The sequence below is a fragment of the Clavelina lepadiformis genome, chromosome 8 (genome assembly GCF_947623445.1).
Source record: "Clavelina lepadiformis chromosome 8, kaClaLepa1.1, whole genome shotgun sequence".
In the NCBI taxonomy this organism is placed as follows: domain Eukaryota; kingdom Metazoa; phylum Chordata; class Ascidiacea; order Aplousobranchia; family Clavelinidae; genus Clavelina; species Clavelina lepadiformis.
The window spans coordinates 2,314,921-2,340,029 of NC_135247.1; the positions used below are offsets into that span (position 1 = coordinate 2,314,921).

A 25,109-nucleotide genomic window follows, 5' to 3' on the forward strand; every position below is an offset into this window, starting at 1 on the left:
TAATTCATGACTTTGCAAATTGACACCGAATTTTTTGGAAATATTTGATTGTATGAACTGTGAATTTTATCACGATGTATTGCTTTTAATAATTTTCTGTCCTTCTCGTTTAAAACAGTACGTAATGTTTTCTCTTTAAGCTTAGCCGTTTTAGTTAGTTAGTCATCTAACTAAGGAAAAGTCTCAGTACACATTATGCTACACACCCTTGAGCCTTTTGGTAGTGTACTTTGGCCAAGAGACTGGTAGAATGTAGGTTATTATGGAAAGGTATGTTTATTGCAATCGGATTTTTAATTATAGAAATTGGAAAAAAACGGTTTGAGTTTAGGCTACTTTAAGCCTCTTGTAGGTGTAGGGGCGTGAGCAGTCAGTTTAAAAGTATGTAAAAACAACTGGAACAAAGAAGTTTCATTCTTTTTGTCGCATGATCTAAAATTCTAAATATTGTTTAGCGTTGTGTTGGTTAGATAGCAAAGTGTTCGATAGCATTCATATGTTGCTCTTCAAGCCTCCATAACCTCACGCAATGTTCGTGTTCCAATCATTACCACAACTCGGGAAAAGCTGGAAATGAAATGTTAGCAACACATCTAAATTAACCAATCCATTGCAAAATGATTTTCCTTAAATTTAATTAATATATCTAGAAATAAAGAAAAAGTCTCGTTTGGAAGCTCGCTTTTATCAGGCGCTATGTGTGCTTATATAGATAACTAGTCGAGTCGGAATGTCAGCCAGGTCGTTATATGACTAAAATTGTTTTGGCATCATTGATATCTTAGACTTTTCATTACACTTGAATGGTTCACTATCTACTCATGATTCATACATAGTGCATATATGTGCATGACTGGTGTTTCCAGACTCTGCGGTCTAGTTAATAAAATAATTCATGAAACGCCGTGAACATCTTGGCCCGATTGCCATTTTGAGGGCATCCAGGCAGGATAGCGACTGTCAAAACAGCGACTGTCATAATGGCGACTTCATAATAGCGACGTAATCAAGTGAGCGACATTCCAAAAAGCGATTGTCTAAATGCCGACCGCATTTAAACAGCGACTGTTATGATAGCGACTTAACTAGGCTTACCATATTTTTTTGATTGAAAAGCGGGACGCTTCAGAACAACAAGCCCTATCAGATAAATGTGGTTTACATTTTACTAGAAGTATGAGACTATTTTGGATTCCTATCGTCAGGGACAACTGAAGTAGTAAGACACCAAGAAAAACTAAAATAATGGATTTTACTAGGAAACAAAACAATGTTCAAGCATTTGTAAATTTACATAATCGTCCAATCATACTTTTCTGTAGACAATACTTTCTTCCAGAAGTCTATATTCAACTTTATTTTCAGAGACCTGACTCAGCGTATGAAAAGATACGTGATCTGTAATCTGTGTGTTGGGGTCACCAATTAATTTTCGTTTAACAAATTTCACAAGTATCTTTGGGGCAACATCACTATGATTGCGTCTTTGGAAAACAACGCTCACATGTATCTGTGCTATAGGTACGTTCTGGTAGTTTTACTTCATTAAACAATATAAAGAGATATCATTGTGTTTACTAAGTCCGTTTAGCCGGTGTGTGCATTAGTCATAAGTGTATGACTTGCTTGTTGGGTTTGGGGCCCATTCATAATTTATTTATTTGATTTACACTGGCTTGACATGATCTTTGCTTTTTGGAACAAACAAAATCATCTTTGACTACAGGGAGGTCTTGGAGATAGTGTATACAACTATACATGTTAGTGTACAGCCAATGAAATGATCCAGCTTCACAGACGTTAAACCATTGTCAAGGCACCTCATGATGTCATTTGCAAACAACTGTGAAAAAAATAAGATGAGTACAAATCAGTAAATGATTTTTTTTGAAGCAAGTTGCTTTCGAGCAAGGTGTATGTCCATACATTCTCTTCTGACTGTGCCTTCCCACCAGTCATTTACCGACTTCATCGTATAGATGTCGCTGTTGTGCCGGTCATGCAGTTTTCGGCACAAACCACAAAATCCACTTGGAGTTGGATTCAAATATTTCAAGATTGTTTTGCGCTGCTCTTTGCTTAATTGTTCGAAATTTTCATCCGATTCAACATTTGATAAAAGTTCGCCATTTTGGTCCAGAAATTTGACCCAAGTTCTCCATTCTAAATACTCGGCGTATGCTGTGACGTTTTTATCCAGGTAATAAATATATTTCACCAAATCTGCCGGAGTTTTAAAATCCTCTGCGTGAATATAAGATTTCGGTGGCAAGGCAGCACTGACGTCATCTTTGTGCGGACCAAATAAGATTGGAACGGCTCCGCTGTATAAAGCGTTGTACCAAAGCTTCTCTGTCATGTATCCATTACAATGATATGCGTTTTCGAAAACAAGATAAAACTTGTATCTACACAAATAAAACTTTGAGAAAAAATGTAAAATAAATTAAAATATCACTTCCATAAAAGAAATAAAGACCTAAATGAAGTCATTATACAAATCGGCAACTTAACATCACACCAGGGACCACCTTGGCTTGAGCTACAATAACTCACTTGCTTAAAACTTCATTAAACGAAGGGTCCCATCGGCTTGCTATTGGAAAGGGTACTCCTGAACATCCACCAAACTGATCGATTTTTAAACCATATTTTCGGAGGAGATCAGCGTATTCAAAACGCAAACGTGCCGATGGAATGTTTCCACAATTACTAACTATCCATGCGACTAACCTGCCGCAGAAATCTTATTAACATGCAATTTGCTTTTTTTCTTAGAAGTTATTTTACCCTTTTTTATAGTCAAGCAACGTCTTAAGCTCGGCGTTAGTTTGGTGGAGATCGGTATTGGCAGCACCAAAAGAGTTTACAGGAACTGAGTGGATGGCTTTATTCAGGCGTTCAGGATCAGTCAGTATCACGTTTTTCTCTCTCGCTATAAAGTGCATGATATCGCGGCCATGTTTCTTGTTCCTGCGTATAAAAAATTTATTGCTTAGACAGATATGAATGCAAATGTTTTTTTTCTATTTCTGTTTGTACCACAGCATCTTGAGAATCCAAGGTAAAGTTGAATACGGAGAATGCACTCCGGATGATCTTCGGACGCTCATTGTCAAGTTGAAGAAGAAATCTGGAACAGCTTTAGTTCGAAAGGGAACTCCCGCAGTGCTTTCCTGCAGCCACCAGATGTAGAGTTGCTTTTGTTGTCTGCGTTGTTAAACGAAAAAACCTGTGTTGCATTTATTGTTCATGGCAATGACAATAATTGATTACAACAGCACAAAAGATGAGTAGCTTTCACTATGTGTACTCATAGCTTAGCTCTGGTATAACCTATTTTGGGCAACCAAAATACTGTACATAAAATAGAGTTTCGTCAACCTGAGGGATTTTTCTGGAAGGTCGTATGACCGCTTGTTGACATCGGGTACATAAAAGACGACAGCATCACTTTTACTTATCAATGTTCTGTCAAATGTGAGTCGGCACTTTCCGCAGATCTTTGAATCGACGGTTATCCTGATGGAAAGCTTCTACGATTAACTATTGGAAATAAAGCTTGACAAAGTTGTACATAATAAGCATACGGTTCATGAAATCAATTGCACACTTACTCATTGTTGACATCGTTTATAGTTACATTGTTAGTTTCATGCAGATATTCTAAAGGTACAGTTCGGTCGCTTCCGTACGGTACAAACCAGAATAGGATAACTTTTTCCTTCGAATCTTTGAGTCTAATAAAAGAAAACATCTTTCAAGTCGAAATCGTGTTTCTGTCAAAGGTTTGGGGCAAAAAGATACAGAAAGCATATACAGTAGTGGAGTTAAATAAGTTTTTTTACTTAACCACAGGATTTTGTTGAACGTTTGCAAGAAAATAGGGCAATGGTTTTACTGGAAATAAAAATTTAAATCTTTTTTGTAAATTTTTGCTACTGATAGCTCAATGCGTCAGCTCGGTTCTTGCTTTTTGTTTTTCTTTGCATATTCTTGGTTTCGGAGGAATTTCCGTGAAAAATTCGCAAGAAATAAACTTGAATGCTGAAATTCTTTCTTCAAAAATTTGTTGCTAAATAAAAAAAACGTATATATTAAGTTCAATCGTGTGCTGTAAAAGTGTTACTAAAACATAAACATGACGCATAGAGTGCAATTAATTAATTATGCTTCTACTAACTTGTATCTTAAGGTATTTTAAAATGTCTACAAGATAGCTGGATAATTATTATTTTGTTGGGGCTGAAAGTTTAAACTCTAAATCTTTATTGTAGGGTTTGTGCTATTAGAAGTACAACTGCACTCTTACTTTTTATCTTCTTAATAAATTCGGTTTTCAAGGATTTTCGTTTGTTCATACTCATTGGAGAGACTAGAACGAGGATATTGTTGACCTTTTCTTTGAGCTTGCGCGACATATGGACTAGTTTTGTCTCCATTTTTTAAATAGATGGTGAAGGTGTAATAAATTGTAGCTAGGCATAATACTGCCAGTAACTTCCACAACATATTTTTTTGCATGATGCTCTCTTTGCTACAGCACAGTACTAAGTAGCGTGTCAACTGTCAAGACGATTGCCCAAGCATTCCACAGCAAAACTTAGTCTAAAAAGGAAATTTGATATTTTACTTCAGCACTTTACCAACTTGCAACTGAATATGAATACTGAATATGCAAATATGAAATAAAAAAATATGCCAACTCTACAGTTACTTACGCGCTTTATTGATGAATGAACGTTACACTCTCGATTAAACGTATAAAGAGAGTGACATGTTTTTGCGTAACTCACATGTCATAAATACCATACGATATCTCATATTTCGCTATATGGAGAAAAACTTGTAATATCGTAATTTACTGTTTGCAAATTAAGAAATGAAAATCAGATGCAGTGTTTTAAAAATAAATGCAAAATTTATAAGAGTTTTGAAATTCGATATATACTGTAGTAGTAACACACAACATTTGAAAACATCTTAAACTAACAAACAACTAACAAAATCTAAACACTATGTTTCTGCTAACCTCTACACTCGCTCAAATAACGCAATGTTTTTCTTCAGCAACTCAAATTGAAATTGCAATAAACCTATAGCTTCCAGCAACGTTTTTTTTATAAAATAACCAACTGCTAACAAAACTGTTTCAAACAGTTTCAAACAAACCTTTCAGTTTTGTCCAACCTATTCGAATTCTAAGTTTTCAGAAGTCTATTCGTTGAATAGATTCAATATTTATTTCCTTCTGTAGCTTCCTTCGTTAAACCATGTCTATCTATTTATGTAAGTAATTCTATACTTTTGTCTGTGACACGAATAAAATGTCAAGCTATCTTTTTTAATTGTTCACCAGATTCGACTATATCTGGTAACTTTCTCTGTCACAACAAACCTCTGAATGAATTTACGAATAACTTTTCTATAAACAGCAGTGTCAGTTCTTCAGTTATTGGTCAATGCAAGTAAGTTTGAGCTGTTTGACAAAGATAAAAGCTTATAGCAGTGGACACGTCCGATTTTGTTTGTGATGTAATTTCCGGAATGCAGCGGTAAGAAAAATTATAACGTGCTTCTTGTAATGGGTTATTGCGATTACGTGTACGTGTGACTTATTTTATTCTTTTCATCTGTATTTGTATTTATCTGTATTCTAGTATTTGTATTATTTACTCCACAGACTGTTAGTTCCTCTGAGACGTTATAGGATCTCACTTCTATGCTTAGTACTGAAGAAAGCAGTTGGGTTTATTCTGTTTTTATACCATTTTGATTCAAAAATTATTTTGGCAGAATGTTTCTAGAAGAAAAAACAAAATTTTTTCTTTAACGTAGAAGATTTATACGAACGATAAAGAATTGCGTTTCATTATCCTATTCTCTTGTTACAATACAAAGAGGTGATTTACTTTGCGTCCGCTTACGTTTGCAACACTTACGGCAAAAAGCGGACATTGGGGCAGATACATCACGACATGTTCGCGTACAAAAGTATTACTAGTTTCCTAACCGGAGCTTACTATTCAAAATTGTCGAAAATTTATGTTCTAAGCAAGCTTGCTCAGCATAACACTTCGCTGAACAACTCTAACAGTTCCCTGTACCTAAAAGTCGTTCAGCAATTCTGATCCCATCTACACAACCTCGCCAAACCGTGCTGGGCAGTTTAATTAAGCAGCGGCAGCGTCGGACAACAATAATTTATCGCTACTATATACTCATAAACATGTTGAGTCTGACCACGCCACTTTGCCGTTCGTAGTCATTACTCATTCTGCAACCAAATTAAATCGGTAGTTACGGCCTAAATCGTCATTTTGCGCATTGTGGCAATGACCTGAGGCGCTATCTTAACCACATTCTAATTGTGGAGCTTACAGTAGTTTACGCCTGCGTTAGCAGTCGTCTCAACGCATCACTGGAATGGTGACAGCTGTGAAACACTGGTTCAAGCAACCGACGCAAACAAAACTCCCCCGCCACAATTGTTGCAGCAGTTCTTACACAACCGGAAAATACACACAAAAATACACAAATTCTCAAGACAAGATACGACATAAACAGCTCCACTCGTTTTATATCAGCTCAAAAATATAAAGCACAACCATTTAGCACGATTGTTATTAGGTTGCTTTTAATTAGACATTTACCTGACTTGGTTGAGACTAAGAAAAATCTTAAATTACTAGGTAATTCATGACTTTGCAAATTGACACCGAATTTTTTGGAAGTATTTGATTGTATGAACTGTGGTTTTTATCACGATGTATTACTTTTTATAATTTTCCGTTCGTCTCGTTTAAAACAGTACGTAATGTTTTTTCTTTGAGTTTAGCCGTTTTAGTTCGTTAGTCACCTAACTAAGGAAAACGTCTCAGTACACATTATGCTACACACATTGAGCCTTTTGATAGTGTACTTTGGCCAAGAGATTGGTAGAATGTAGGTTATTATGGAAAGGTATGTTTATTGCAATCGGATTTTTAATTATAGAAATTGGAAGAAAACGGTTTGAGTTTAGGCTACTTTAAACCTCTGGTGGGTGTAGGGGCGTGAGCAGTCAGTTTAAAAGTATGTAACAACAACTGGAACAAAGAAGTTTCATTCTTTTTGTCGCATGATCTAATCTTCTAAATATTGTTTAGCGTTGTGTTGGTTAGATAGCAAAGTGTTAGATAGCATTCATATGTTGCTCTTCAAGCCTCCATAAGCTCACGCAATGTTCAGTGTTCCAATCATTATCTCAACTCGGGTAAAGCTGGAAATGAAATGTTAGCAACACATCTAAATTAACCAATCCATTGCAAAATGATTTTCCTTAAATTTAATTAATATATCTAGAAATAAAGAAAAAATCTCGTTTGGATGCTCACTTTTATCAGGCGCTATGTGTGCTTATATAGATAACTAACCGAGACGGAATGTCAGCCAGGTCGTTATATGACTAAAATTGTTTTGGCATCATTGATATCTTAGACTTTTCATTATACTTGAATGGTTCACTATCTACTCATGATTCATACATAATGCATATATGTGCATGACTGGTGTTTCCAGACCCTGTGGTCTAGTTAATAAAATAATTCATGAAACGCCGTGAACATCTTGGCGCGATTGCCATTTTGAGATAGTTTCTATGTGCTCAAGATTTAAGCATTGTGTTAAGAGCTAACATATAGTTAACATTGGATATGATTTAGCGAATATTAACTTCACAGTGGTAGGAAAAGTAAAGGATTTTTTTTCCAGTAGTTCGTGTGTTGGGGTCACCAAGTAATTTTCGTTTAACAAATTTCACAAGCATCTTTGGTGCAATATCACTATGATTAAGTCTTTGGAAAACAACGTTCACATGTATCCGTGCTATAAGTACGTTCTGGTAGTATTAATTCATTAAACAATATAAAGAGTTATCATTGTGTTTACTAAGTCCGTTTAGCCGGTGTGTGCATAAGTCATAAGTGTATGACTTGCTTGTTGGTTTTGGGGCTCATTCATAAGTTATTTATCTTATTTACACTGACTTGACATGGTCTTTGCTTTTTGGAACAAACAGAACCATCTTTGACTACAGGGAGGTCTTGGAGATACTGTATATATGTTAGTGTACAGCCAACGAAATGATCCAGCTTCACAGACGTTAAACCGCTGTCAATACACCTCATGATGTCATTTGTAAACAACTGAACGAAAACCGAGAAAAAACTAAGGTGAGTACAAATCAGTAAATGTTTTTTTTGAAGCAAGTTGCTTTCGAGCAAGGTCTATGTCCATACATTCTCTTCTGACTGTGCCTTCCCACCAGTCATTTACTGACTTAATCGTATAGATGTCGCTGTTGTGCCGGTCATGCAGTTTTCGGCACAAACCACAAAATCCACTTGGAGTTGGATTCAAGTATTTCAAGATTGTTTTGCGCTGCTCTTTGTTTAATTGTTCGAAATTTTCATCCGATTCCACATTTGATAAAAGTTCGCCATTTTGGTCCAGAAATTTGACCCAAGTTCTCCATTCTAAATACTCGGCGTATGCTGTGACGTTTTTGTCCAGGTAATAAATATATTTCACCAAATCTGCCGGAGTTTTGAAATCTTCTGCGTGAATATAAGATTTCGGTGGCAAGACAGCACTGACGTCATCTTTGTGCGGACCAAATAAGATTGGAACGGCTCCGCTGTATAAAGCGTTGTACCAAAGCTTCTCTGTCATGTATCCATTACAATGATATGCGTTTTCGAAAACAAGATAAAACTTGTATCTACACAAATAAAACTTTGATAAAAAATTTAAAATAAATTAAAATATCACTTCCATAAAAGAAATAAATACCTAAATGAAGTCATTATACAAATCGGCAACTTAACATCACACCAGGGACCAACTTGGCTATAGCTACAATAACTCACGTGCTTAAAACTTCATTAAATGAAGGGTCCCATCTGCTTGCTACTGGAAATGGTACCCCTGAACATCGACCAAACTGATCGATTTTTAAACCATATTTTCGGAGGAGATCAGCGTATTCAAAACGCAAATACGAAGATGGAATGTTTCCACAATTTCCAACTATCCATGCGACTAACCTGTCGTAGAAATCTTATTAACAAGCAAAATGCTTTTTTTCTTAGAAGTTATTTTACCCTTTTTTATAGTTAAGCAACGTCTTAAGCTCGGCGTTAGTTTGGTGAAGTTCAGTATTGGCTGCACCAAACGAGTTTACAGGAACTGAGTGGATGGCTTTATTCAGGCGTTCAGGATCAGTCAGTGTCACGTCTTTCTCTTTGGCTATAAAGTGCATGATATCGCGGCCATGTTTCTTGTTCCTGTGTATAAAAAAATTATTGCTTAGACAGACATGAATGCAAATGTTTTATTTCTATTTCTGTTTGTACCACAACATCTTGAGAATCCAAGGTAAAGTTGAATACGGAGAATGCACTCCGGATGATCTTCGGACGCTCATTGTCAAGTTGAAGAAGAAATCTGGAACAGCTTTAATTCGAAAGGGAACTCCCGCAGTGCTTTCCTGCACCCACCAGATGTAGAGTTGCTTTTTCTGTCTACGTTATTAAAGAAAACCACCTGTTGTGTAGCATGCCTTATAATGGCAATGATAATAGTTGATTGCAACGCCACAAAAGATGAGTGCACCACACTATGTAGGCCTGTCTGGCATATGTATAGTGCTAACAAAACAGTGTATGAAATAGATTTTCTTTAACCTGAGTGAATTTTGTGGAAGATCTTGTGGCTGCCTCTTTACATCATGGGCATAAAAGACGACAGCATCACTTTTACTAATCAATTTTCTGTCAAACGCCAGTCGGCAATTTCCGCAAATCTTTGAATCAACGAATATCCTGGAAAGCTTCTACGATTAAATATTGACGAAAACCAAACTTGACAAAGTTGCATTTAAGCACCACACGGTACAGAACAAAAAAAATGCAAACTTACTCTTTGTCGTTATTGTTTACAGTCACGTTGTTAATTTCATGCAGATATTCCAATGGTACAGTTCGGTCGCTTCCGTACGGCACAAACCAGAACAGGATCATTTTCTCTTCAGAATCTTGGTGTCTAATAAAAGTAATTATTTTAACCTGACATTTAAATGTTATTTGTTAATTGCCAGAGACTGAAAGCAAACAGCGCAATTAAATAAGTTAAATTTGGGTAGGAGCGAAGTTCATTTTACCAAGCATAGTTGCTAATAGCACAAATAATGTAGAAAGTCTTATGACGCATTTATTTGGAGGAAAAACACCTTTGGCCAAGTTTGGCGTGGCAAGATCTCTTCTCTCTTCAGAGTAATAATATAGTAGAACGTAGTAGTAGTAGTAGTAGTGTTAATAGCAACAACTTGTTACTTAAAACTATTTGTTTGTTTCTACACCAACGTGTTGTTAAACATTTACAAGACAACAGGCTAGTAAGTTAGTCGTATTGAAATGGGAAACTTAAATTTACATTTTTGTTGTTAATCATTAGAATTGATCGAGCAGTGCTCTATCCGGTCTCCTGCTTTTTATTTAATTATCCTTGCGTACCTTTGGTTTCCAGGAGCTTGCGATAGGACGTTTTCATCTGACAGACTTGCACGCTGTAGTTGTTGGTCTTCTATTTGATCTTGAATGGCGAATAAACTACCACGACCACCATGTTTTAAATACGAGACAGACAACGTTAAATAAACTATTATTTCACAAATCGCCGTCAGTAAACCCCACCGCATTAATTTCCGCATGATATTTTTGCTACAAATTTGCGTTTTCAGTCAAGGTGTCAGGATGAACGCTGGAATATGTCAAAGCAGAATCATACCGCCATGTTACCAATGAGCAAAAACAGTGAAACAAACTACGGAAAGAAAAGTAACTGCCGGTAAACCAAGTAATATCGATTTTTTGCTGATGGTACTGCAACTGCTACACTGGTTTTTAAGCGGGTATTTAGCCGGGCGCTAAATCCAACAAAACTTAATCAGAAAAACACTCTAGGCTAAACCTGATAGGTCTACTTTTTATTTCAGCTCACGCTTTGTCACGTTTCCTTCTGCAATGAGCTGATGTCGTAAAACTCTCTAATCAATCGCTAGAAACGCAACTCGTAACATCAGCAGCCCTTGAAAAGGGGAAAAATACAAGGTCTTGCTAGTTTACGCAGAACACAGCAACGATCCCTGCTATAGGCTCACCTTGCTGTTAAGGTGGTGTATTGTCTAATGAAGCTCAGAACTTCTTCTTTAGGCACTTTTATAGACACAAAGTTTTTCTGGGTATAAAGGTTTTACGGCTCCAAACAGTTGCTTTATAAAACATTACAAAACTTAACGACCCAGGGAATATGTTAGATTAACGTTGTTATTTGGTACATTGAACAGCATGCCTGGACAAAACTGTACTTATATCGTTACTTAATGAATCGTAGCCTACTTAAGCTCCAGTTAAGCACATTATGATCTTATTGTCGTAAACTCTTGTTGTGCAGACAGTTTGCCAAACAACAATAGTTTCATTTGCATATTTCTTACCTCCTCCATACTTAAAACACATATAAGGGAACCTCCAAATATTTCCAAGGCCAATACTGACACCAACGCTTGACATGTAAAAATCCCACGGTCTACTCCACGTCTGTCGCTTTTTCTCCTTCGAGTTCGTTAATATCGAATCATCCTCTTGACTATTTGTATTTTGCTCCATCAGTTATTATACAGTTTACACACGCTGCACAAATCTCATCACTACTTCGAACACTGCATTATAGAATTGAAATCATGACCTACGTAGTCAAGTATATATCTACTTGCCATTCTTTTTGCGGTGCAGTGTACAATAGAAAAAGGTAAATTGCGTAACTGCAACAATGCTCGGAAACAAGAAGCTACCAAAACATTCACGAAATTGGTACAACGTTAAATTAAGTTTGACTTATCATATCAGCATATCATTTGCTGGATAAAGGCTCCACCATTCTTAACGCGCATTAGTTTAATGCCATCTGCATTTACGGAATTAACGGTGTCGTTCTCATGAAACCTACACTATTTCCGGTGTTCAGCTGAATTCCTAGCAATTTCCTTCACAATTCTAGCTAAGCTAGTAGATGATATAAAGAGTACTAACATTTACGTCATATCATAACGTATAAGTACGAACTTGTCGAACTGTATAGTCTACGTACTAAGTACAGTAGCGGATTAAGGCGTACGGGGCTGCATGATGGGGCTGCAGCTTTATGCCCACTGTCAAAAATAGACCCACCTGAATGCAAACGTCTTTATAAAAAGTAACCGTGTTTACTACAAAAGTCCGCCGGTACGTGGCTCTTTTGTCAAATCGTTACTTGATTGAAATACTGTCAGTCAAGTCCTGTATACCGAAATGCAAATAAACATGAATTGTACAGTAGGCCCACTAATAGGTATTATTACGGTATAAAAGCAATAGTTGAATAAGGTAGAACCTCAAATGTTAACATTTGTTTATTTCTATTAACTTTTGGAAGCTTGATCTTGCTTGTTTATGTGTTATTTTACGAAATATCAAAATATGTAGCTGTGTGAAACTTTCGCATTCCTTAGTCATATATTTGTCTTTGCTTTTTGGAACAAACAGAACCATCTTTGACTACAGGGAAGTCTTGAAGATAATGTATATATGTTAGTGTACAGCCAATGAAATGATCCATATTCACAGACGTTAAACCGCTGTCAATGCACCTCATGATGTCATATGCAAACAACCGAACAAAAACTGAGAAAAAACTAAGATGAGTAAAAATAAGTAAATGGTTTTTTTTGAAGCAAGTTGCTTTCGAGCAAGGTGTATGTCCATACATTCTCTTCTGACTGTGCCTTCCCACCAGTCATTTACCGACTTAATCGTATAGATGTCGCTGTTGTGCCGGTCATGCAGTTTTCGGCACAAACCACAAAATCCACTTGGAGTTGGATTCAAATATTTCAAGATTGTTTTGCGCTGTTCTTTGCTTAATTGTTCGAAATTTTCATCCGATTCCACATTTGATAAAAGTTCGCCATTTTGGTCCAGAAATTTGACCCAAGTTCTCCATTCTAAATACTCGGCGTATGCTGTGACGTTTTTATCCAGGTAATAAATATATTTCACCAAATCTGCCGGAGTTTTGAAATCTTCTGCGTGAATATAAGATTTCGGTGGCAAGACAGCACTGACGTCGTCTTTGTGCGGACCAAATAAGATTGGAACGGCTCCGCTGTATAAAGCGTTGTACCAAAGTTTCTCTGTCATGTATCCATTACAATGATATGCGTTTTCGAAAACAAGATAAAACTTGTATCTACACAAATAAAACTTTGAGTAAAAATGTAAAATAAATTAAAATATCACTTCCATAAAAGAAATAAAGACCTAAATGAAGTCATTATACAAATCGGCAACTTAACATCACACCAGGGACCACCTTGGCTATAGCTACAATAACTCACGTGCTTAAAACTTCATTAAATGAAGGGTCCCATCTGCTTGCTACTGGAAATGGTACCCCTGAACATCCACCAAACTGATCGATTTTTAAACCATATTTTCGGAGGAGATCAGCGTATTCAAAACGCAAATACGAAGATGGAATGTTTCCACAATTTCCAACTATCCATGCGACTAACCTGTCGTCGAAATCTTATTAACAAGCAAAATGCTTTTTTTCTTAGAAGTTATTTTACCCTTTTTTATAGTTAAGCAACGTCTTAAGCTCGGCGTTCATTTGGTGAAGTTCAGTATTGGCAGCACCAAACGAGTTTACAGGAACTGAGTGGATGGCTTTATTCAGGCTTTCTGGGTCAGTCAGTGTCACGTCTTTCTCTTTCGCTATAAAGTGCATGATATCGCGGCCATGTTTCTTGTTCCTGTGTATAAAAAAATTATTGCTTAGACAGACATGAATGCAAATGTTTTATTTCTATTTCTGTTTGTACCACAACATCTTCAGAATCCAAGGTAAAGTTGAATACGGAGAATGCACTCCGGATGATCTTCGGACGCTCATTGTCAAGTTGAAGAAGAAATCTGGAACAGCTTTAGTTCGAAAGGGAACTCCCGCAGTGCTTTCCTGCACCCACCAGATGTAGAGTTGCTTTTTCTGTCTACGTTATTAAAGGAAACCACCTGTTGTGTAGCATGCCTTATAATGGCAATGATAATAGTTGATTGCAACGCCACAGAAGATGAGTACACCACACTATGTAGGCCTGTCTGGCATATGTATAGTGCTAACAAAACAGTGTATGAAATAGATTTTCTTTAACCTGAGTGAGTTTTGTGGAAGATCTTGTGGCCGCCTCTTGACATCATGGGCATAAAAGACGACAGCATCACTTTTACTAATCAATTTTCTGTCAAACGCCAGTCGGCAATTTCCGCAGATCTTTGAATCGACGAATATCCTGGAAAGCTTCTACGATTAAATATTGACGAAAACCAAACTTGACAAAGTTGCATTTAAGCACCACACGGTACAGAACAAAAAAAATGCAAACTTACTCTTTGTCGTTATTGTTTACAGTCACGTTGTTAATTTCATGCAGATATTCCAATGGTACAGTTCGGTCGCTTCCGTACGGCACAAACCAGAACAGGATCATTTTCTCTTCAGAATCTTGGTGTCTAATAAAAGTAATTATTTTAACCTGACATTTAAATGTTATTTGTTAATTGCCAGAGACTGAAAGCAAACAGCGCAATTAAATAAGTTAAATTTGGGTAGGAGCGAAGTTCATTTTACCAAGCATAGTTGCTAATAGCACAAATAATGTAGAAAGTCTTATGACGCATTTATTTGGAGGAAAAACACCTTTGGCCAAGTTTGGCGTGGCAAGATCTCTTCTCTCTTCAGAGTAATAATATAGTAGAACGTAGTAGTAGTAGTAGTAGTGTTAATAGCAACAACTTGTTACTTAAAACTATTTGTTTGTTTCTACACCAACGTGTTGTTAAACATTTACAAGACAACAGGCTAGTAAGTTAGTCGTATTGAAATGGGAAACTTAAATTTACATTTTTGTTGTTAATCATTAGAATTGATCGAGCAGTGCTCTATCCGGTCTCCTGCTTTTTATTTAATTATCCTTGCGTACCTTTGGTTTCCAGGAGCTTGCGATAGGACGTTTTCATCTGACAGACTTGCACGCTGTAGTTGTTGGTCTTCTATTTGATCTTGAACGGCGAATAAACTACCACGACCACCATGTTTTAAATACGAGACAGACAACGTTAAATAAACTATTATTTCACAAATCGCCGTCAGTAAACCCCACCGCATTAATTTCCGCATGATATTTTTGCTACAAATTTGCGTTTTCAGTCAAGGTGTCAGGATGAACGCTGGAATATGTCAAAGCAGAATCATACCGCCATGTTACCAATGAGCAAAAACAGTGAAACAAACTACGGAAAGAAAAGTAACTGCCGGTAAACCAAGTAATATCGATTTTTTGCTGATGGTACTGCAACTGCTACACTGGTTTTTAAGCGGGTATTTAGCCGGGCGCTAAATCCAACAAAACTTAATCAGAAAAACACTCTAGGCTAAACCTGATAGGTCTACTTTTTATTTCAGCTCACGCTTTGTCACGTTTCCTTCTGCAATGAGCTGATGTCGTAAAACTCTCTAATCAATCGCTAGAAACGCAACTCGTAACATCAGCAGCCCTTGAAAAGGGGAAAAATACAAGGTCTTGCTAGTTTACGCAGAACACAGCAACGATCCCTGCTATAGGCTCACCTTGCTGTTAAGGTGGTGTATTGTCTAATGAAGCTCAGAACTTCTTCTTTAGGCACTTTTATAGACACAAAGTTTTTCTGGGTATAAAGGTTTTACGGCTCCAAACAGTTGCTTTATAAAACATTACAAAACTTAACGACCCAGGGAATATGTTAGATTAACGTTGTTATTTGGTACATTGAACAGCATGCCTGGACAAAACTGTACTTATATCGTTACTTAATGAATCGTAGCCTACTTAAGCTCCAGTTAAGCACATTATGATCTTATTGTCGTAAACTCTTGTTGTGCAGACAGTTTGCCAAACAACAATAGTTTCATTTGCATATTTCTTACCTCCTCCATACTTAAAACACATATAAGGGAACCTCCAAATATTTCCAAGGCCAATACTGACACCAACGCTTGACATGTAAAAATCCCACGGTCTACTCCACGTCTGTCGCTTTTTCTCCTTCGAGTTCGTTAATATCGAATCATCCTCTTGACTATTTGTATTTTGCTCCATCAGTTATTATACAGTTTACACACGCTGCACAAATCTCATCACTACTTCGAACACTGCATTATAGAATTGAAATCATGACCTACGTTGTCAAGTATATATCTACTTGCCACTCTTTTTGCGGTGCAGTGTACAATAGAAAAAGGTAAATTGCGTAACTGCAACAATGCTCGGAAACAAGAAGCTACCAAAACATTCACGAAATTGGTACAACGTTAAATTAAGTTTGACTTATCATATCAGCATATCATTTGCTGGATAAAGGCTCCACCATTCTTAACGCGCATTAGTTTAATGCCATCTGCATTTACGGAATTAACGGTGTCGTTCTCATGAAACCTACACTATTTCCGGTGTTCAGCTGAATTCCTAGCAATTTCCTTCACAATTCTAGCTAAGCTAGTAGATGATATAAAGAGTACTAACATTTACGTCATATCATAACGTATAAGTACGAACTTGTCGAACTGTATAGTCTACGTACTAAGTACAGTAGCGGATTAAGGCGTACGGGGCTGCATGATGGGGCTGCAGCTTTATGCCCACTGTCAAAAATAGACCCACCTGAATGCAAACGTCTTTATAAAAAGTAACCGTGTTTACTACAAAAGTCCGCCGGTACGTGGCTCTTTTGTCAAATCGTTACTTGATTGAAATACTGTCAGTCAAGTCCTGTATACCGAAATGCAAATAAACATGAATTGTACAGTAGGCCCACTAATAGGTATTATTACGGTATAAAAGCAATAGTTGAATAAGGTAGAACCTCAAATGTTAACATTTGTTTATTTCTATTAACTTTTGGAAGCTTGATCTTGCTTGTTTATGTGTTATTTTACGAAATATCAAAATATGTAGCTGTGTGAAACTTTCGCATTCCTTAGTCATATATTTGTCTTTGCTTTTTGGAACAAACAGAACCATCTTTGACTACAGGGAAGTCTTGAAGATAATGTATATATGTTAGTGTACAGCCAATGAAATGATCCATATTCACAGACGTTAAACCGCTGTCAATGCACCTCATGATGTCATATGCAAACAACCGAACAAAAACTGAGAAAAAACTAAGATGAGTAAAAATAAGTAAATGGTTTTTTTTGAAGCAAGTTGCTTTCGAGCAAGGTGTATGTCCATACATTCTCTTCTGACTGTGCCTTCCCACCAGTCATTTACCGACTTAATCGTATAGATGTCGCTGTTGTGCCGGTCATGCAGTTTTCGGCACAAACCACAAAATCCACTTGGAGTTGGATTCAAATATTTCAAGATTGTTTTGCGCTGTTCTTTGCTTAATTGTTCGAAATTTTCATCCGATTCCACATTTGATAAAAGTTCGCCATTTTGGTCCAGAAATTTGACCCAAGTTCTCCATTCTAAATACTCGGCGTATGCTGTGACGTTTTTATCCAGGTAATAAATATATTTCACCAAATCTGCCGGAGTTTTGAAATCTTCTGCGTGAATATAAGATTTCGGTGGCAAGACAGCACTGACGTCGTCTTTGTGCGGACCAAATAAGATTGGAACGGCTCCGCTGTATAAAGCGTTGTACCAAAGTTTCTCTGTCATGTATCCATTACAATGATATGCGTTTTCGAAAACAAGATAAAACTTGTATCTACACAAATAAAACTTTGAGTAAAAATGTAAAATAAATTAAAATATCACTTCCATAAAAGAAATAAAGACCTAAATGAAGTCATTATACAAATCGGCAACTTAACATCACACCAGGGACCACCTTGGCTATAGCTACAATAACTCACGTGCTTAAAACTTCATTAAATGAAGGGTCCCATCTGCTTGCTACTGGAAATGGTACCCCTGAACATCCACCAAACTGATCGATTTTTAAACCATATTTTCGGAGGAGATCAGCGTATTCAAAACGCAAATACGAAGATGGAATGTTTCCACAATTTCCAACTATCCATGCGACTAACCTGTCGTCGAAATCTTATTAACAAGCAAAATGCTTTTTTTCTTAGAAGTTATTTTACCCTTTTTTATAGTTAAGCAACGTCTTAAGCTCGGCGTTCATTTGGTGAAGTTCAGTATTGGCAGCACCAAACGAGTTTACAGGAACTGAGTGGATGGCTTTATTCAGGCTTTCTGGGTCAGTCAGTGTCACGTCTTTCTCTTTCGCTATAAAGTGCATGATATCGCGGCCATGTTTCTTGTTCCTGTGTATAAAAAAATTATTGCTTAGACAGACATGAATGCAAATGTTTTATTTCTATTTCTGTTTGTACCACAACATCTTCAGAATCCAAGGTAAAGTTGAATACGGAGAATGCACTCCGGATGATCTTCGGACGCTCATTGTCAAGTTGAAGAAGAAATCTGGAACAGCTTTAGTTCGAAAGGGAACTCCCGCAGTGCTTTCCTGCACCCACCAGATGTAGAGTTGCTTTTTCTGTCTACGTTATTAAAGGAAACCACCTGTTGTGTAGCATGCCTTATAATGGCAATGATAATAGTTGATTGCAACGCCACAGAAGATGAGTACACCACACTATGTAGGCCTGTCTGGCATATGTATAGTGCTAACAAAACAGTGTATGAAATAGATTTTCTTTAACCTGAGTGAGTTTTGTGGAAGATCTTGTGGCCGCCTCTTGACATCATGGGCATAAAAGACGACAGCATCACTTTTACTAATCAATTTTCTGTCAAACGCCAGTCGGCAATTTCCGCAGATCTTTGAATCGACGAATATCCTGGAAAGCTTCTACGATTAAATATTGACGAAAACCAAACTTGACAAAGTTGCATTTAAGCACCACACGGTACAGAACAAAAAAAATGCAAACTTACTCTTTGTCGTTATTGTTTACAGTCACGTTGTTAATTTCATGCAGATATTCCAATGGTACAGTTCGGTCGCTTCCGTACGGCACAAACCAGAACAGGATCATTTTCTCTTCAGAATCTTGGTGTCTAATAAAAGTAATTATTTTAACCTGACATTTAAATGTTATTTGTTAATTGCCAGAGACTGAAAGCAAACAGCGCAATTAAATAAGTTAAATTTGGGTAGGAGCGAAGTTCATTTTACCAAGCATAGTTGCTAATAGCACAAATAATGTAGAAAGTCTTATGACGCATTTATTTGGAGGAAAAACACCTTTGGCCAAGTTTGGCGTGGCAAGATCTCTTCTCTCTTCAGAGTAATAATATAGTAGAACGTAGTAGTAGTAGTAGTAGTGTTAATAGCAACAACTTGTTACTTAAAACTATTTGTTTGTTTCTACACCAACGTGTTGTTAAACATTTACAAGACAACAGGCTAGTAAGTTAGTCGTATTGAAATGGGAAACTTAAATTTACATTTTTGTTGTTAATCATTAGAATTGATCGAGCAGTGCTCTATCCGGTCTCCTGCTTTTTATTTAATTATCCTTGCGTACCTTTGGTTTCCAGGAGCTTGCGATAGGACGTTTTCATCTGACAGACTTGCACGCTGTAGTTGTTGGTCTTCTATTTGATCTTGAACGGCGAATAAACTACCACGACCACCATGTTTTAAATACGAGACAGACAACGTTAAATAAACTATTATTTCACAAATCGCCGTCAGTAAACCCCACCGCATTAATTTCCGCATGATATTTTTGCTACAAATTTGCGTTTTCAGTCAAGGTGTCAGGATGAACGCTGGAATATGTCAAAGCAGAATCATACCGCCATGTTACCAATGAGCAAAAACAGTGAAACAAACTACGGAAAGAAAAGTAACTGCCGGTAAACCAAGTAATATCGATTTTTTGCTGATGGTACTGCAACTGCTACACTGGTTTTTAAGCGGGTATTTAGCCGGGCGCTAAATCCAACAAAACTTAATCAGAAAAACACTCTAGGCTAAACCTGATAGGTCTACTTTTTATTTCAGCTCACGCTTTGTCACGTTTCCTTCTGCAATGAGCTGATGTCGTAAAACTCTCTAATCAATCGCTAGAAACGCAACTCGTAACATCAGCAGCCCTTGAAAAGGGGAAAAATACAAGGTCTTGCTAGTTTACGCAGAACACAGCAACGATCCCTGCTATAGGCTCACCTTGCTGTTAAGGTGGTGTATTGTCTAATGAAGCTCAGAACTTCTTCTTTAGGCACTTTTATAGACACAAAGTTTTTCTGGGTATAAAGGTTTTACGGCTCCAAACAGTTGCTTTATAAAACATTACAAAACTTAACGACCCAGGGAATATGTTAGATTAACGTTGTTATTTGGTACATTGAACAGCATGCCCGGACAAAACTGTACTTATATCGTTACTTAATGAATCGTAGCCTACTTAAGCTCCAGTTAAGCACATTATGATCTTATTGTCGTAAACTCTTGTTGTGCAGACAGTTTGCCAAACAACAATAGTTTCATTTGCATATTTCTTACCTCCTCCATACTTAAAACACATATAAGGGAACCTCCAAATATTTCCAAGGCCAATACTGACACCAACGCTTGACATGTAAAAATCCCACGGTCTACTCCACGTCTGTCGCTTTTTCTCCTTCGAGTTCGTTAATATCGAATCATCCTCTTGACTATTTGTATTTTGCTCCATCAGTTATTATACAGTTTACACACGCTGCACAAATCTCATCACTACTTCGAACACTGCATTATAGAATTGAAATCATGACCTACGTTGTCAAGTATATATCTACTTGCCACTCTTTTTGCGGTGCAGTGTACAATAGAAAAAGGTAAATTGCGTAACTGCAACAATGCTCGGAAACAAGAAGCTACCAAAACATTCACGAAATTGGTACAACGTTAAATTAAGTTTGACTTATCATATCAGCATATCATTTGCTGGATAAAGGCTCCACCATTCTTAACGCGCATTAGTTTAATGCCATCTGCATTTACGGAATTAACGGTGTCGTTCTCATGAAACCTACACTATTTCCGGTGTTCAGCTGAATTCCTAGCAATTTCCTTCACAATTCTAGCTAAGCTAGTAGATGATATAAAGAGTACTAACATTTACGTCATATCATAACGTATAAGTACGAACTTGTCGAACTGTATAGTCTACGTACTAAGTACAGTAGCGGATTAAGGCGTACGGGGCTGCATGATGGGGCTGCAGCTTTATGCCCACTGTCAAAAATAGACCCACCTGAATGCAAACGTCTTTATAAAAAGTAACCGTGTTTACTACAAAAGTCCGCCGGTACGTGGCTCTTTTGTCAAATCGTTACTTGATTGAAATACTGTCAGTCAAGTCCTGTATACCGAAATGCAAATAAACATGAATTGTACAGTAGGCCCACTAATAGGTATTATTACGGTATAAAAGCAATAGTTGAATAAGGTAGAACCTCAAATGTTAACATTTGTTTATTTCTATTAACTTTTGGAAGCTTGATCTTGCTTGTTTATGTGTTATTTTACGAAATATCAAAATATGTAGCTGTGTGAAACTTTCGCATTCCTTAGTCATATATTTGTCTTTGCTTTTTGGAACAAACAGAACCATCTTTGACTACAGGGAAGTCTTGAAGATAATGTATATATGTTAGTGTACAGCCAATGAAATGATCCATATTCACAGACGTTAAACCGCTGTCAATGCACCTCATGATGTCATATGCAAACAACCGAACAAAAACTGAGAAAAAACTAAGATGAGTAAAAATAAGTAAATGGTTTTTTTTGAAGCAAGTTGCTTTCGAGCAAGGTGTATGTCCATACATTCTCTTCTGACTGTGCCTTCCCACCAGTCATTTACCGACTTAATCGTATAGATGTCGCTGTTGTGCCGGTCATGCAGTTTTCGGCACAAACCACAAAATCCACTTGGAGTTGGATTCAAATATTTCAAGATTGTTTTGCGCTGTTCTTTGCTTAATTGTTCGAAATTTTCATCCGATTCCACATTTGATAAAAGTTCGCCATTTTGGTCCAGAAATTTGACCCAAGTTCTCCATTCTAAATACTCGGCGTATGCTGTGACGTTTTTATCCAGGTAATAAATATATTTCACCAAATCTGCCGGAGTTTTGAAATCTTCTGCGTGAATATAAGATTTCGGTGGCAAGACAGCACTGACGTCGTCTTTGTGCGGACCAAATAAGATTGGAACGGCTCCGCTGTATAAAGCGTTGTACCAAAGTTTCTCTGTCATGTATCCATTACAATGATATGCGTTTTCGAAAACAAGATAAAACTTGTATCTACACAAATAAAACTTTGAGTAAAAATGTAAAATAAATTAAAATATCACTTCCATAAAAGAAATAAAGACCTAAATGAAGTCATTATACAAATCGGCAACTTAACATCACACCAGGGACCACCTTGGCTATAGCTACAATAACTCACGTGCTTAAAACTTCATTAAATGAAGGGTCCCATCTGCTTGCTACTGGAAATGGTACCCCTGAACATCCACCAAACTGATCGATTTTTAAACCATATTTTCGGAGGAGATCAGCGTATTCAAAACGCAAATACGAAGATGGAATGTTTCCACAATTTCCAACTATCCATGCGACTAACCTGTCGTCGAAATCTTATTAACAAGCAAAATGCTTTTTTTCTTAGAAGTTATTTTACCCTTTTTTATAGTTAAGCAACGTCTTAAGCTCGGCGTTCATTTGGTGAAGTTCAGTATTGGCAGCACCAAACGAGTTTACAGGAACTGAGTGGATGGCTTTATTCAGGCTTTCTGGGTCAGTCAGTGTCACGTCTTTCTCTTTCGCTATAAAGTGCATGATATCGCGGCCATGTTTCTTGTTCCTGTGTATAAAAAAATTATTGCTTAGACAGACATGAATGCAAATGTTTTATTTCTATTTCTGTTTGTACCACAACATCTTCAGAATCCAAGGTAAAGTTGAATACGGAGAATGCACTCCGGATGATCTTCGGACGCTCATTGTCAAGTTGAAGAAGAAATCTGGAACAGCTTTAGTTCGAAAGGGAACTCCCGCAGTGCTTTCCTGCACCCACCAGATGTAGAGTTGCTTTTTCTGTCTACGTTATTAAAGGAAACCACCTGTTGTGTAGCATGCCTTATAATGGCAATGATAATAGTTGATTGCAACGCCACAGAAGATGAGTACACCACACTATGTAGGCCTGTCTGGCATATGTATAGTGCTAACAAAACAGTGTATGAAATAGATTTTCTTTAACCTGAGTGAGTTTTGTGGAAGATCTTGTGGCCGCCTCTTGACATCATGGGCATAAAAGACGACAGCATCACTTTTACTAATCAATTTTCTGTCAAACGCCAGTCGGCAATTTCCGCAGATCTTTGAATCGACGAATATCCTGGAAAGCTTCTACGATTAAATATTGACGAAAACCAAACTTGACAAAGTTGCATTTAAGCACCACACGGTACAGAACAAAAAAAATGCAAACTTACTCTTTGTCGTTATTGTTTACAGTCACGTTGTTAATTTCATGCAGATATTCCAATGGTACAGTTCGGTCGCTTCCGTACGGCACAAACCAGAACAGGATCATTTTCTCTTCAGAATCTTGGTGTCTAATAAAAGTAATTATTTTAACCTGACATTTAAATGTTATTTGTTAATTGCCAGAGACTGAAAGCAAACAGCGCAATTAAATAAGTTAAATTTGGGTAGGAGCGAAGTTCATTTTACCAAGCATAGTTGCTAATAGCACAAATAATGTAGAAAGTCTTATGACGCATTTATTTGGAGGAAAAACACCTTTGGCCAAGTTTGGCGTGGCAAGATCTCTTCTCTCTTCAGAGTAATAATATAGTAGAACGTAGTAGTAGTAGTAGTAGTGTTAATAGCAACAACTTGTTACTTAAAACTATTTGTTTGTTTCTACACCAACGTGTTGTTAAACATTTACAAGACAACAGGCTAGTAAGTTAGTCGTATTGAAATGGGAAACTTAAATTTACATTTTTGTTGTTAATCATTAGAATTGATCGAGCAGTGCTCTATCCGGTCTCCTGCTTTTTATTTAATTATCCTTGCGTACCTTTGGTTTCCAGGAGCTTGCGATAGGACGTTTTCATCTGACAGACTTGCACGCTGTAGTTGTTGGTCTTCTATTTGATCTTGAACGGCGAATAAACTACCACGACCACCATGTTTTAAATACGAGACAGACAACGTTAAATAAACTATTATTTCACAAATCGCCGTCAGTAAACCCCACCGCATTAATTTCCGCATGATATTTTTGCTACAAATTTGCGTTTTCAGTCAAGGTGTCAGGATGAACGCTGGAATATGTCAAAGCAGAATCATACCGCCATGTTACCAATGAGCAAAAACAGTGAAACAAACTACGGAAAGAAAAGTAACTGCCGGTAAACCAAGTAATATCGATTTTTTGCTGATGGTACTGCAACTGCTACACTGGTTTTTAAGCGGGTATTTAGCCGGGCGCTAAATCCAACAAAACTTAATCAGAAAAACACTCTAGGCTAAACCTGATAGGTCTACTTTTTATTTCAGCTCACGCTTTGTCACGTTTCCTTCTGCAATGAGCTGATGTCGTAAAACTCTCTAATCAATCGCTAGAAACGCAACTCGTAACATCAGCAGCCCTTGAAAAGGGGAAAAATACAAGGTCTTGCTAGTTTACGCAGAACACAGCAACGATCCCTGCTATAGGCTCACCTTGCTGTTAAGGTGGTGTATTGTCTAATGAAGCTCAGAACTTCTTCTTTAGGCACTTTTATAGACACAAAGTTTTTCTGGGTATAAAGGTTTTACGGCTCCAAACAGTTGCTTTATAAAACATTACAAAACTTAACGACCCAGGGAATATGTTAGATTAACGTTGTTATTTGGTACATTGAACAGCATGCCTGGACAAAACTGTACTTATATC

The 25,109-nt window shown here is 37.1% G+C and overlaps 5 protein-coding genes across 5 annotated transcripts; all 5 read right to left on the reverse strand.

The window, feature by feature from the left end:
- Window positions 1-937: 937 nt before the first annotated feature.
- Window positions 938-4,877, reverse strand: LOC143468147 (4-galactosyl-N-acetylglucosaminide 3-alpha-L-fucosyltransferase FUT6-like). Its single transcript, XM_076965157.1, has 7 exons — window positions 4,313-4,877; window positions 3,618-4,075; window positions 3,385-3,522; window positions 3,043-3,210; window positions 2,791-2,973; window positions 2,557-2,733; window positions 938-2,408 (listed from the first exon to the last, which is right to left on the reverse strand). The coding sequence occupies exons 2-7, from the start codon at window positions 3,755-3,757 to the stop codon at window positions 1,871-1,873; spliced, it is 1,344 nt and encodes a 447-aa protein (XP_076821272.1). The 5' UTR covers window positions 3,758-4,075; window positions 4,313-4,877; the 3' UTR covers window positions 938-1,870.
- Window positions 4,878-8,043: 3,166 nt separating this feature from the next.
- Window positions 8,044-9,526, reverse strand: LOC143469478 (glycoprotein 3-alpha-L-fucosyltransferase A-like). The gene is made up of 4 exons (XM_076967184.1): window positions 9,396-9,526; window positions 9,144-9,326; window positions 8,910-9,086; window positions 8,044-8,761 (listed from the first exon to the last, which is right to left on the reverse strand). The coding sequence occupies exons 1-4, from the start codon at window positions 9,464-9,466 to the stop codon at window positions 8,209-8,211; spliced, it is 984 nt and encodes a 327-aa protein (XP_076823299.1). The 5' UTR covers window positions 9,467-9,526; the 3' UTR covers window positions 8,044-8,208.
- Window positions 9,527-12,426: 2,900 nt separating this feature from the next.
- Window positions 12,427-15,492, reverse strand: LOC143469276 (alpha-(1,3)-fucosyltransferase 4-like). The gene is made up of 7 exons (XM_076966915.1): window positions 15,119-15,492; window positions 14,526-14,648; window positions 14,291-14,428; window positions 13,961-14,128; window positions 13,709-13,891; window positions 13,475-13,651; window positions 12,427-13,326 (listed from the first exon to the last, which is right to left on the reverse strand). Exons 1-7 carry the CDS (start codon window positions 15,313-15,315, stop codon window positions 12,729-12,731), a joined length of 1,584 nt encoding a protein of 527 aa, XP_076823030.1. The 5' UTR covers window positions 15,316-15,492; the 3' UTR covers window positions 12,427-12,728.
- A 1,499-nt stretch (window positions 15,493-16,991) lies between these two features.
- LOC143469278 (alpha-(1,3)-fucosyltransferase 4-like) lies at window positions 16,992-20,057 on the reverse strand. The gene is made up of 7 exons (XM_076966918.1): window positions 19,684-20,057; window positions 19,091-19,213; window positions 18,856-18,993; window positions 18,526-18,693; window positions 18,274-18,456; window positions 18,040-18,216; window positions 16,992-17,891 (listed from the first exon to the last, which is right to left on the reverse strand). Exons 1-7 carry the CDS (start codon window positions 19,878-19,880, stop codon window positions 17,294-17,296), a joined length of 1,584 nt encoding a protein of 527 aa, XP_076823033.1. The 5' UTR covers window positions 19,881-20,057; the 3' UTR covers window positions 16,992-17,293.
- A 1,499-nt stretch (window positions 20,058-21,556) lies between these two features.
- On the reverse strand, window positions 21,557-24,622 carry LOC143469277 (alpha-(1,3)-fucosyltransferase 4-like). The gene is made up of 7 exons (XM_076966916.1): window positions 24,249-24,622; window positions 23,656-23,778; window positions 23,421-23,558; window positions 23,091-23,258; window positions 22,839-23,021; window positions 22,605-22,781; window positions 21,557-22,456 (listed from the first exon to the last, which is right to left on the reverse strand). The coding sequence occupies exons 1-7, from the start codon at window positions 24,443-24,445 to the stop codon at window positions 21,859-21,861; spliced, it is 1,584 nt and encodes a 527-aa protein (XP_076823031.1). The 5' UTR covers window positions 24,446-24,622; the 3' UTR covers window positions 21,557-21,858.
- Between the last annotated feature and the right edge of the window lie 487 nt (window positions 24,623-25,109).